This window comes from Salmo trutta, chromosome 17 (assembly GCF_901001165.1).
Source record: "Salmo trutta chromosome 17, fSalTru1.1, whole genome shotgun sequence".
Taxonomy (NCBI): domain Eukaryota; kingdom Metazoa; phylum Chordata; class Actinopteri; order Salmoniformes; family Salmonidae; genus Salmo; species Salmo trutta.
In genome coordinates, this window is record NC_042973.1 from 33,052,369 (window position 1) to 33,066,187 (window position 13,819).

Sequence of the window (13,819 nt, forward strand, 5' to 3'; positions counted from 1 at the left end):
ATATTCTAGTTTCTGGGCAGGAGTAATAACCAGATTAAATCGGGTACGTTTTTTTATCCGGCCGTGAAAATACTGCCACCTATCCTAAACAGGTTAACTTCTTTCTGTCTGTATGATGTACGGAGAACCCCACTGGCTGAATGGACAGGGACAGCATATCCGGAGAGAGCCATGATTCCGTGAAAGAGAATGTTATAGGGTTGGGCCGATATCCTGATAGTATGATTATCATACCATTGCTGTATTATACCGTGGTATACGGTATTACCGAAGGGGTGCTTTTAAAAAAAAAAAAAAAGTACACATTAAACAATTTAAGCAACAGGGATCTTGATCCAGGAGGGGATTTAATGTATTTGCTGTAACCAAGAAGCTTGATCTTGAAATCTAGCCACTTGGCAAGCAAATTAAATGCACAGATGGAGCCCTGAGCAAGATATAATTTATTTTACACATTTTAGATTTCTTATAATTATACTTAACTTATTGCTAGCTATAAGCAATGGTGTAGCACACACCCTCGCAATGGTGTAGCACGCACCACCAGCTCTGGTGAGGCGGGGGTGCCCCCAATCCCTCATACCATCCGGTATTTCGAAATACCCCTTTATACGGTATAAACGGTATATTGCTCAAGCCTAGTATGTTAGTCCCTGATATCTCTCTGGAAGGAGATCCTCTCCCTGAGTTAGTCTACTTTTTTGTCCAGGGACTGAACATTAGAGAGTGATATACTCAGAATCGGTGGATAATATGCACGCCTCCTGAGTCGGACGAAAAGCCCACTCTTTATTCCTCTTCTCCATCGACGGCGTCTTGGAGCAGCCCCAGTGATGAGTGGACTCCTTGGGGGGGGGGGGGGGGGTGTGAGCGAGCACGCCCCCATCCATATTGACAGGGCTGCAGTGGAGCGGGTCAAGAGCTTCAAGTTCCTCGTGTCCAAATCACTAAGGACTTAAAATGGTCCACACACACAGTCGTGAAGAAGGAGCGACAGTGCCTCTTCCCCCTCAGGAGGTTGAAAATGTTTGGCATGGGCCCTCATATCCTCAAACTGTTATACAGCTGCACCATTGAGAGCATCTTGATTGGCTGGATCACTACTTGTTATGGCAACTGCACCACCCTCGATCGCATGGCTCTACAGAGGGTGTTGCGGACAGCCCAGTACGTCACTGGGGCCGAGTTCCCTGCCATCCAGGACCTCTATATCAAGCGGTGTGAAAGGAAGGCCTGGAAAAACGACTCCAGCCACCCAAGTCATAGACTGTTACTCTGCTTCCGCAAGGCAAGCGGTACCGGTGGATCAAGTCTGACACCCAACAGGCTCCTGAACAGCTTCTATCCCCAAGCCATAAGACCGCTAAAAAGTTTACGAAATGGCTACACTGATTATTGGAGTTGACCCTTGTGTGTTAGTGTCTCTATGCAAACTCACATGACTCTACACTCACTCGCGCATATACGCATGCACACACACACTCCTGATGCTCATGCATACACATTTATACTGACTACACACACAGTCACGTACAATCATCATATACACTGCTGCTACTCTGTTTATCATATGTCCTGATGCTTAGTCACCTTACCCCTATACATACTACATCAAAACCCAGGGAACATTCAAGGCCGTTATGAAGGCTACAACCTTCAGACTGTTGTAAGGATATTGCAGGTGCACAAGCAGGACACAGTCCCTACACATTGCATTGGAGCAAAAACAATCTGCGTTTTGTGTGATGATGTAGGCTAATCTTTGTAGTTACTGCCGTATTATATCCATTAGTCACAGTTGCTGAAAAAGAACACTACTACTTTGACTGCCTGTCTGCATCCTGCTTAGCCAATGTTTGCAATGATGAATAAAAAATAACATTAAATCCCTAATTAGACTATGTGTCTGTATCTTTCTTGTGTTTGATATGCTGTCTAGATAGCTGCATGTAACTCCCCACTTGAGTTTTGCATTGAGGCAAAAAACAATCCGAGTTTGTACAAACATGTTCATATTTTTTGTGTACAACATGTAGCCTAACTCCCCTCCTGAAAAAGGACCATGGAATCGCACTTATGCTTAATAGCCTCCTGAGGCATGGAAGTTTGAAGGCTACACCAGACAAAGGCTTTCATTGCAGATCAAGGACAGGGAAGCGGCGTCGGAGCACTGAGCAGGAGCAACGTAAAATAAATCCTGTGCAAGAACAGAAATCTCTGTATCCTTAGCCACGGCAAATCAGGTTTCCAGAAAATCCAGAACCTCAGCCACTCCATTAAATTAAACCTCTTCTTCTGTGTATGTGTGTAGGTGAGCTGCAGAGGAAGATAGGTCTGAAAGTATTGGAGATGGGTGGTAATGCGGTGGTGGGGTACCTGCAGTGTTTTGATCTGGAGGGAGAGTCAGGTCTGGTGGTCCGAGCCATCGGCACCGCCTGCACTCTGGACAAACTCAGCCCTGGGACGGCTCCCAACACCACCACACACACCAACACACACACACTCCCCAACACCGCCCCAGCATCCAATGCCTGCAACTCTCCTTCCAAGGACAGCAAAGAGTGAGTATTGAATAATCGCATGAGCATGGAGTCTGTGTGTGCATGCGAGAGAGGGAGAGAGTGTCTTGTCTCCTACCATTGTACTGACTCCTGTTTGTGTTTTTGGGGCTCTCAACATTTTTGGTCTGATTTAGGGCTGGGCGGTATACTGTATTTTACTATATACCGGTATTGATGCACGGACTGGTTTTGATTTTTTCTTTACCCTCCTAAAATGGTATTTCAATACTTGGGTTGTTAAATGTGATACGGAAATCTGGGGCTTGTAATGTCAGTTTTTATAGTTTGCTCCGTTTGCTACTTGAGTCGTCTTTCTCCTATCGTCCAGCTGCGTGCCTGCTTTCCACACCACGCCCTGATCCCTGTCACACAGTTGCTCTACCACTGAGTCACAAGCACTTTTTTGCTGTTCAGTCTGCATGGTCAGATAGATGCAACAAGATGTTGGTGACATGCTACTTTCCACAAGCGTTCTATAAGTACACTATTAGTTTGTGTATCTTACTGTCTGCTAGTTTGTCATTTCTTAGGAAGTTAGCCGCTAATGCTAATCACTAGTTAGTTGGCTAGCTAGCTTGCTAAGTGTACTCAGAGCAAGCATGTTGTTTGTGCAATGGTGTATTCTAAATCAAAGAAGAATAGGCAAAGCATAAATATGTTAGCTAGCTTGCTACATGAGGTAAGAAGCCATGTAATGTAATGTAATGTAATGTAACATTACAATTATGGTCATCTGTCAATAATTCCTCCCTGGCTTATTCATTCGTTCAAACAACTATGTATTCATTGTGCTTCCCACTATATTCCAACTATTTAATTAGAATACTAATTATATTTCCATGATTCCAACAGTTCACCAATTAACTAGGCCTAGATTCTTTGCCCGTATCATGCTGCCTTGCGTGGCACAGTGGAAATGCTGAAATTGATTAAATGTTTTTTAGCTTGAAGTTGGATTTAACAGTATAAAACAGAGGGGAGAAAGCCCCATTGAAATCACTTCATTTGTGTTGCCACCCTAGGGTCATTAACCACTCATCAAGCATATAAAGATATTTTATTATTCAAAAACATAAAATACAGTCATACCGTAAAATAAATTGGAAAAAATATTGTGATACGATATTTTGGCTGTATTGCCCAGCCCTAGTGTTTGTGTATTATAATCATGTGACATGGCTACATTCCTTATCTGGGACATACACACAGCCCTCCTCCCTGTACAGCCTCCCTCTCTCTCACTCTCTCTAGTGAGTTCTAGATGAGTTATATGTCTGAGGGCTGTGCATGAGCTTGTTACTGCGAGTGCACGGTCAGAGAGGAATGGAAGAGGGGAGGGATGAAAGGAGGTAGGGTGGCTGCCCGATGCAAGCATTTTCTTTAGCTACAGCATGTAGGTGCATGTTAAAATGCAAAAGGAGGGGGTAGAGAACCTCTCCTATTTTGTCTTGTCTTTTGTTGTACTCTATTTTTCTTTGCTGCAATGTTGTGGTGTGTTGTGTTTCTCTTCTTCTCTACCTTTGCTGCACACGGATTGGCTCTTCTCTTGCTGTGTGCGTTTGGATTCGTCCACTGTCCGTCTCTGCGTGGTGAATGGTTCAGGTCCCCCCTGGCCCATGGATGTCGCTCCACCCACAACAGCCCTGTCCACTCAACCTGCAGCTCTCAGAGACTTTCCCACTCCCAGAACTTCTCTGTCTCTGTCCCTACTCTGGTCTTCACTGGTACGGACAGAGAAAAGGAGGGAGGGAAAGAGAAAGGCTGATCGTTACTGGTTCAGAGTGAGAGAGAGAGAAGGGGATTGAGGGAGAGAAATATTGTCCCAGAACTTCTGTGTTCCTACATGGGTCTTCACTGGTACATAGAGAGGGAGGGAGAGATTATTAAAGCGAGGTAAGGAGACAGAGGTAAAGGGGGGTGGAAAGGGAAAGCCAGAGCAAGGGACAGAGAAACGAGAGAGATAATTACCACCCCCTTCCTAAAAAAAAAAAAGTAACCCAGAGAGCCCCTTATTCCTTGCCATTAGATGAGAAGATGGTAACATCCACAGCCCCAAACTCTTCCTGTGTCCCCCTCAGCCAATCATAGAGCCCCTACAGGCAGAGCCACACCCACTGTTGGACATTAGATACCCACCCAAGCAGATCCATCCCTTCCACCTTTCCTCAGCACCCCTCTTAGTCCAGTTTTAGTTCAGTCAACTTTATTTGTCTCAGTGGCGCAGTCATTCAGGAGCCTGTTGGGCTCAATTCCATTTCAATTCAGTCTATTCTGGAAGTTAATTGAAAATTCCACTACAAGAAACTGCTCATTCCTTTGGTGTTGTGTTGGTATGGCCCATGTTGTGTGTGTGTGTGTTTCTGCCGTGCTTTCCTCCTCAGTTGGATATACAGTATCTGTGTTTCTGTTTTCCAGTGTTTCCCCCAGGATTTTTTTCAGCAGTGGTGGTCAAGTTTTTTTCTGGATCAAAATGGTGCTTAAGTGGTGGGCGTTGCGAAAGTGTGTTAGTGGGCGTGGTCAATGGTGCGGTCTCCGACCCAAGATGTTAGAAGCCCTCTTGGCTGCAGAGACAAACTGTTGATGTTTTAAAGCAAATTTCCTGCAATTCTACACATTTTGCCATACCGTGTTCTTATGCTGAGTGACTTATGCTGAGTGACTTAAACATTATAACTAAATCAATGGGGGCCCCATGCCATGTAAAGTTGGAAATTTAGTTTCTCCCTGACTGTTAGTTCTGAAAGATAATCTTATATATAAACAAATATACTGAACAAAAATATAAACGAGGCCTCCCGAGTGGCGCAGTGGTCTAAGCCACTGCATCACAGTGCTAGCTGTGCCACTAGAGATTCTGGGTTCGAGTCCAGGCTCTGTCGCAGCCGGACGTGACCGGGAGACCCATGGGGCAGTGCACAAATGGCTAGGGGAGGGTTTGGCCGGCAGGGATGTCCTTGTCCCATCGCGCACTAGCAACTCCTGTGGCGGACCGGGCGCAGTGCACGCTGACACGGTCGCCAGGTGCACAGTGTTTCCTCTGACACATTGGTGCGGCTGGCTTCCAGGTTGTGTCAAGAAGCAATGCTTCTTGGTTGGGTTGTGTTTCGGAAGACGCACGGCTCTCGACCTTCGCCTCTCCTAAGTCCGTACGGGAGTTGCAGCGATGAGACAAGACTGTAACTACCAATTGGATACCACGAAATTGGGGAGAAAAGGGGGTAAAAAAATGTATTAAATAAAAATATCAACGCTACATGTAAAGTGTTGGTCCCGTGTTTCATCAGCTGAAATGAAAGATCACAGAAATGTTCCATATGCACAAAAAGATTATTTCTCTCACATTTTGTGCACCAATTTGTATACATCCCTGTTAGTGAGCAATTCTCTTTTGCCAAGATAATCCATCCACCTGAAAGGTGTGGAAAATAAATAAACTCTATGTGAAGGAGGTGTGTCGCGCTGCATTAGTCAAATGGTGGTCGAACCAGATACTGACTGGTTTTCTGATCCACGCCTCTACTTTTTATTTTTAACCAACAGGTGTATTTCTATATTCCCAGTCATCAAATTTTATTGGTCACATACAAATAGGTTTGCGGATGTTAATGCGAGTGTTGCAAAATGCTTGTGCTTCTAGTTCCGACAGTGCAGAAATCCATAGATTAGGGCCTAATGAATTTATTTAAATTGACTGATTTCCTTATATGAACTTTAACTCCGTAACATTTGAAATTGTTGCATTTTAATTTTTGTTCAGTGTATATAGGTCCATTATCTTTCTAAATACTTTATCTGGTTTTAGTCATTTAAGTTTACACTGAAAAGTTTACACCCCCCCATTTTTTAAAATAAATGATATATATATCATTTATTTAAAAAAATGGGGGGGTGTAAACTTTTCTGTGTTAGATAGATAGATAGATAGATATATATCTACCTACCTACCTACCTACCTACCTACCTACCTACCTACCTACCTACCTACCTACCAGTCAAAAGTTTGTACACACCTACTCATTCAAGTTTTTCTTTATTTTTACTATTTTCTATATGGTAGAATAATAGTGGATACATCAAAACAGTGAAATAACACATATGGAATCATGTAGTCACCAAGAAAGTGTTAGACAAATGAAAATATATTTTCGATTCTTCAAAGTAGCCACCCTTTGCCTTGATCCAGGCTGTATCACCACCGGCCGTGATTGGGAGTCCCATAGGGGGCGCACAATTGGCCCAGCGTTGTCTGGGTTTGGCCGGGGTAGGCCATCATTGTAAATAAGAATTGACTTGTCTAGGTTAAATAAAGGTAAAATAACAAAAATGTTCACACACTTGGCATTCTTTCAACCAGCTTCACCTGGAATGCTTTTCCCACAGTCTTGAAGGAGTTCCCACATGTTTTCCCTTGTCACTCATTCCAACTCATCCAAACCCATCTCAATTGGGTTGAGGTCGGGTGATTGTGGAGGCCAGGTCATCTGATGCAGCACTCCATCACTCTCCTTCTTGGTCAAATTTCCCTTATACAGCCCGGAGGTGTGTTGGGTCATTGTCCTGTTGAAAACAAATGATAGTCCCACTAAGCGCAAACCAGATGGGATGGCGTATCGCTGCAGAATGCTGTTGTAGCCATGCAGGTTAAGTGTGCCTTGAATTCTAAATAAATCACAGACCGTGTCACCAGCAAAGCACCATCACACCTCCTCCCCCCATGCGTTACAGTGGGAAACACACATGCGGAGATCTTCCGTTCACCTACTCTGTCTCACCAAGACACGGCGGTTGGAACCCGAAGTCCAAATTTGAGATTTTTCGGACCAAAGGACAGATTTCCACTGGTCTCATGTCCATATTGCTCGTGTTTCATGGCCCAAGCCAGTGTCTTCTTATTATTGGTGTTCTTTTAGTAAACTCAGCAAAAAAAGATACCCCACTTTTTCAGGACCATGTCTTTCAAAGATGATTCGTAAAAATCCAAATAACTTCACAGATCTTAATTGTAAAAGGTTTAAACACTGTTTCCCATGCTTGTTCAATGAACCATAAACAATTAATGAACATGCACCTGTGGAACGGTCGTTAAGACACACAGCTTACAGACAGTAGGCAATTAAGGTCACAGTTAGGAAAACTTGGGACACTAAAGAGGCCTTTCTACTGACTCTGAAAAACACCAAAAGAAAGATGCCCAGGGTACCTGCTCACCAGGAACGCACAATCCCTCCATCAGTGCTCAGACTGGCCGCAATAGGCTGAGAGAGGCAGGACTGAGGGCTTGTAGGCCTGTTGTAAGGCAGCTCCTCACCAGACATCACCGGCAACAACGTCGCCTATGGGCACAAACTCACCGTCGCTACGCCAGACAGGACTGGCAAAAAGTGCTCTTCACTTAAGAGTTGCGGTTTTGTCTCATCAGGGGTGATGGTCGGATTTGCGTTTATCGTAGAAGGAATGAGCGTTGTGTCACAGCATCATCGGACTGAGCTTGTTGTTATTGCAGGCAATCTCAATGCTCTGCGTTACAGGGAAGACATCCTCCTCCCTCATGTGCTACCCTTCCTGCAGGCTCATCCTGACATGACCCTCCAGCATGACAATGCCACCAGCCATACTGCTCGTTCTGTGCGTGATTTCCTGCAAGACAGGAATGTCAGTGTTCTGCCATGACCAGTGAAGAGCCCGGATCTCAATTCCGTTGAGCACGTCTGGGACCTGTTGGATTGGGTGAGGGCTAGGGCCATTCCCCCCAGAAATGTCCGGGAACTTGCAGGTGCCTTGGTGGAAGAGTGGGGTAACATCTCACAGCAAGAATTGGCAAATCTGGTGCAGTCCATGAGGAGGAGATGCACTGCAGTACTTAATGCAGCTGGAGGCCACACCAGATACTGACTCTTAATTTTGATTTTGACCCACCTCCTTTGTTCAGGGACACATTATTCCATTTCTGTTAGTCACATGTCTGTGGAACCTGTTCAGTTTATGTCTCAGTTGTTGAATCTTATGTTCATACAAATATTTACAGATGTTACGTTTTCTGAAAATAAACGCTGTTTAGTGAGAGGACGAAGGCCTCATTTCACGCAGTTTCCTCAAAACAGTTGATGTTTAGATCGGTCTGTCACTTGAACTCTGAAGCGTTTTTTTTTTTTGTCTGCAATTAATGAGGCTGGTAACGTTAATGAACTAATCCTCTGCAGCAGAGGTAACTCTGGTTCTTTACTGTGCAGAGCTTGAGGGTTTTTGCGACTGCACTTGAAGAAACTATTGAAGTTCCTGACATTTTCCATGTTGACTGACCAGGTCTTAAAGTAATAATGGACTGTCGTTTCTCTTTGCTTATTTGAACAGTTCTTGACCTCATATGGACTTGGTCTTTTACCAAATAGTGCTGGCTTTCTGTATACCAACCCTACCTTGTCACAACAAAATTGATTGGCTCAAACGTATTAAGAAGGAAAGAAATTCCACAAATTAACTTTTAAGAAGGCACACCTGTTTAATTGAAATGCATTCCAGGTGACTACCTCATGAGGCTGGTTGAGGGAATGCCAAGTGTTCAAAGCTGTCATCAAGGCAAAGGATGGCTACTTTGAAGAATCTCAAATTCAAAATATATTTTGATTTAACACTTTTTTGGGTACTACATGATTCCATATATGTTATTTCATGGTTTTGATGTCTTCATTAGTGTTATACAATGTAGAAATAGTCCAAATTAAGAAAAACCCTTAATTGAGTAGGTGTCTAAACTTTGGACTGGTACTATAAATACAGTGCATTTGGAAACTATTCAGACCCCTTGACTCTTTCCACATTTTGTTACGTTACAGCTTTATTTTAAAATGGATTTAAATAGTTTTCCCCCCCATCAATCTACACATAATACTCCATAATGGCTAAGCAAAAACATATTTTTTATTTTTATTTTTTGTAACAATTTTTTTACTGAAATATCACATTTACATAAGTATTCAGACTAGAGGTTGACCGATTTTAATGTTTTTCAACGCAGATACCAATATTTCGAGGACCAAAAACAGCTGATACCAATTAATCGACCAATTTTTTTTATTTATTAATTATTTTTTTACTTTTATTTTTACTTAAAAAAAATATTGTTTTATATATATATTTTATTTGTAATGATGACAATTACAACAATAATGAATGAACAATGAACACTTTTATTTTTACCTAATATAATATGTAAATAAAATCAATTTAGTCTCGAATAAATAATGAAACATGTTCAATTTGGTTAAAATAATGCAAAAACACAGTGTTGGAGAAGAAAGTAAAAGTGTAATATGTGCCATGTAAAAAAGCTAACGTTTAAGTTCCTTGCTCAGAACATGAAAGCTGGTGGTTCCTTTTAACATGAGTCTAGAATATTCCCAGTGAAGAAGTTTTAGGTTGTACTAATTATAGGACTATTTCTCTCTCTACCATTTGTATTTCATATACCTTTGACTATTGGATTTTCTTATAGGCACTATAGTATTGCCAGCCTAATCTTGGGAGTTGATAGGCTTGTAGTCATAAATAGCACAATGCTTGAAGCACAGCGAACGCAGGAAAGTGGTGTTTGAAAGAATGCTTACGAGCGTGCTGCTGCTGCCTACCACCACTCAGACTGCTCTATCAAATCATAGACTTAATTAGATTATAATAAACACAGAAATACGAGCCTTAGTTTCCGGATTTGACCATATTAATGACCTATCATTTCGAAAACAAAACGTTTATTCTTTCAGTGAAATACGGAACCGTTCCGTATTTTATCGAATGGGCGGCAACCCTAAGTCTAAATATTGCTTTTACATTGCACAACCTTCAATGTTATGTCATAATTATGTAAAATTACGGTCTTTGTTAGGAAGAAATGGTCTTCACACAGTTCGCATCGAGCCAGGCGGCCCAAACTGCTGCATATACTCTGCTTGCACGGAACGCAAGAGAAGTGACACAATTTCCCTAGTTAAAAGAAATTCATGTTAGCAGGCAATATTAATTAAATATGCAGGTTTAAAAAAATGTACTTGTGTATTGATTTTAAGAAAGGCATTGATGTTTATGATTAGGCACATATTGGTGCAACGACAGTGCTTTTTTCGCGAGTGTGCTTGTTAAATCATTACCCGTTTGGCGAAGTAGGCTGTGATTCGATGATAAATTATATGCCACGCAGGACAATCTAGTTAAACTAGTGATATCATCAACTATGTGTAGTTAACTAGTGATTATGTTAAGATTGATTGTTTTTTTTATAAGTTTAACGCTAGCTAGCAACTTACCTTGGCTCCTTGCTGCACTCGCGTAACAGGTGGTCAGCCTGCCACGCAGTCACCTCGTGAAACGCAATGTAATCGGCCATAATCGGCGTTCAAAAATGCCGATTACCGATTTTGTTATCGGCCCTGATTAAATCGGCCATGCCGATTAATCGGTTGACCTCTAATTCAGACCCTTTACTCAGTACTTTGTTGAAGCACCTATTTTAGTCAGATGTTTTGGAGTGGCGGCAATGCTTTAGCAGCGGTGGCCCCCTTGCTGCTAAATTAATCTAAGGGAAACACTGTGCTTACGCTTCATGTGCTTGGCTTTCTGTTCCGCGGCCAAGTAATTTGCACTCCACACACTTCACATACATCTATCAGCAAAGCATCTCTCCACACCACACCCACACTGACTGATGGGTGTGTGTGTTCTCCTGGCAGGCCCGTGTTCAGTGAGGACCCCCCCCATCCCCTCTCCGGCCCCCCCACGCCTCTCAGAACCCTTCCTTCCTCCTCTCCTCCCTTCTCTCCATCCAAGCCATGCAGTCGCCAGTCCTCCTCCTCAGACACAGACCTCAGTCTGACGCCCAGGATTGGTAAGACCTCACCACCCTCTCCTTCCCTCTGCACCTTTCCTCATCCCCACTCAGAAACTCGCTGTGTTGTTTATTTTGCTATCCCAGTTCATTGTTTTATTGATTTATTTCAAGTCATTTTGTTAGAATCACACTGACAACAGCTGTTGACCATGGAGTTCTGATGTTCACCACATAATAACCCGCACTTCCCCTAGGACAGGACATGGCTCCCCCTACTGGTGGAAATACACCCTATGATCCCCTCACTTCCTCAACTCCCTTCTTCCTAAAGGAGTTTTATTTCCCTTCCTTTTTTTCCCCTGTCAGATTTAAAATCATGTGACTCTCCTCCACTGTCTTTCTTTTCTGCTTTTCTTGCTGTTTCTTGTTTTCTCCTTGTTTTCTGTCTCCCTACCTCCTGCCTCTTTCTCTCTCCCCTCCTCTCCTCCCCTCTCTCTCTCTCTCTCTCTCTCTCTCTCTCTCTCTTCACCTCTTTCTCTGCAGAGAGGTTTGTGTCTCGTCCTGGGGTCTTCCTCTGTCCCAGTTTCCCCACCCTCTCCTTCGATTCCCCGTCCCTTCCTCCCTCTGGGCTAATCCTGTGCAGCATTGGGTCTGCCCTCAGAGCCTACACCCCACCCCCTCTCCCCTCTGTCCAATCAGAGGGGTCTGTGTTGAGAAAGACTGTATCATTCAGTGAAGAGCTGATGCTGGCGGCCTCCGGTAGGACGGTCATGAAGGTCTATAACTGTCTTTAACACTATAACAGACTGCAGGAGCTATGAAGCCCAACAACACCGCTTTTAACACTTGTTACACTTAAAGAGCCTTTATTATAGTCTCTGGTAGGGCACAGAGTTCAGAAGTCATGAAGCACTGAAACACCTTTTACAAACAGCATCTACAACCTCTAACAGCCATAAATGTGCTTCTCTCAAACTTTACCCCACTTAACCTTGGGTGAAATGTCCATCCCTGCTGGTCTCTGGCCCCGATACTAACTGCCCTGGAGTGACCCCCTGCCCATGTTTCTCTACCCCAATGTGTGGTTTAAGGCATGTCCAGCCCCCCCACAATCACTCCCATTTGTAAGTCTCTATGGTGGTGTAGTATGCAGTAGTGTACAGAGGGGATAATAAAGCAGCTATGTGAACTTTCTCTATCCTCACAGGTAGATTTATAGGAATGTTGTCATTAACAAAGGTGTATGATAAATGCTATGTAGATATTAGCTTAGTAGTCTAAGGGACACTATTAATCTGGGATTTGCATGGTTGTCGAGGTGTTCCAGCTCGCACAAGCTAAGGCTCGTGCAAGGCTACTTACATACTTGTGGTTGTCGATGAATGCCAGCTTTCTGTGATGAAGCGACGTGATTGGTGAAGTGTTGTTCTCTCGTCCTATCAGGGATGGGGAGTGGGGGCAGCGTTGGAAAAGAGGCTGGGCCTCTGAAGACCCTCCTCAGACAACATACCCAATCAGCTCTGGAGCAGAGGGTAAGCACACACACCGGACACACACCGCACTGCATTTAGCTGTGTGAAAGGGTGAATTGTGAAGAGTTTGTGAGGGTGAAGTATGATTATGTTAGAGTGAATAATGTTCCGTCTCTCCATCTTCTTGACCACTCCTTCCTCTCAGGGAGCCTCATCCTCTGGTATATTTGTAAACACCAGGGTATGACACACACACAAAGTGTTTTTTCTGGATGCTTCTATCAAACCTCTTTCCTGCCTGAGTTCTGCTCAGGGGTTTTAGTCTTTAGTTGGGCTGCTTCTCAACAGTTTACAGTGGTTTCCTCTCCTTACAGTGCATTCGGAAAGTATTCAGACACCTTGACTTTTTCCACATTTTGTTACGTTACAGCCTTATTCTGAAATATATTATTTTTTACTTCATCAATCTACACACATTTACCCCATAATGACGAAGCAAAAGCTGGTTTTTAGATTTTTTGGCAAACGTATGAAAAAATATTTATATTTACATAAGTATTCAGAACCTTTACTCAGTACTTTGTTGAAGCACCTTTGGCAGCGATTTCAACCTCAAGTCTTCTTGGGTATGACACTACAAGCTTGGCACACCTGTATTTGGGAGTTTCTCCCATTGAGAGTCCTTTAGATGTCTTTTGGCAAACTCCAAGCGGGCTGTCGTGCCTTTTACTGAGGAGTGGCTTCCGTCTGGCCACTCTACCATAAATGCGTGTTTGGTGGAGTGCTGCAGAGATGGTTGTCCTTCTGGAAGGTTCTCCCATCTCCACAGAGGAACTCTGGAGTTCTGTCAGAGTGACCATCCGGTTCTTGGTCACCTAAAAACCTGTTTTTGCTTTGTCATTTTTGGGTATTGTGTGTAGATTGATGAGGGAAAAAACTATAATTAATTTTAGAGTAACCTAACAAAA

At 43.3% G+C, this 13,819-nt stretch overlaps 1 protein-coding gene across 11 annotated transcripts in view; it reads left to right on the top strand.

Annotated features, from left to right (window-relative positions):
- LOC115152059 (C2 domain-containing protein 5) overlaps nt 1-13,819 on the top strand; it is a 57,000-nt gene that overhangs the window by 10,946 nt on the left and 32,235 nt on the right. For 7 of the 11 annotated variants that reach the window (XM_029696542.1, XM_029696541.1, XM_029696543.1 and 4 more), the window contains exons 7-10: nt 2,312-2,561; nt 11,282-11,436; nt 11,923-12,138; nt 12,823-12,911. In XM_029696542.1, coding sequence (XP_029552402.1) covers nt 2,312-2,561; nt 11,282-11,436; nt 11,923-12,138; nt 12,823-12,911 — 710 coding nt within the window. Of the gene's footprint in view, nt 1-2,311; nt 2,562-4,163; nt 4,286-11,281; nt 11,437-11,922; nt 12,139-12,822; nt 12,912-13,819 lie in introns of all 11 variants that reach the window. The other 4 variants (XM_029696549.1, XM_029696552.1, XM_029696548.1 and 1 more) reach the window with 2 other exon arrangements.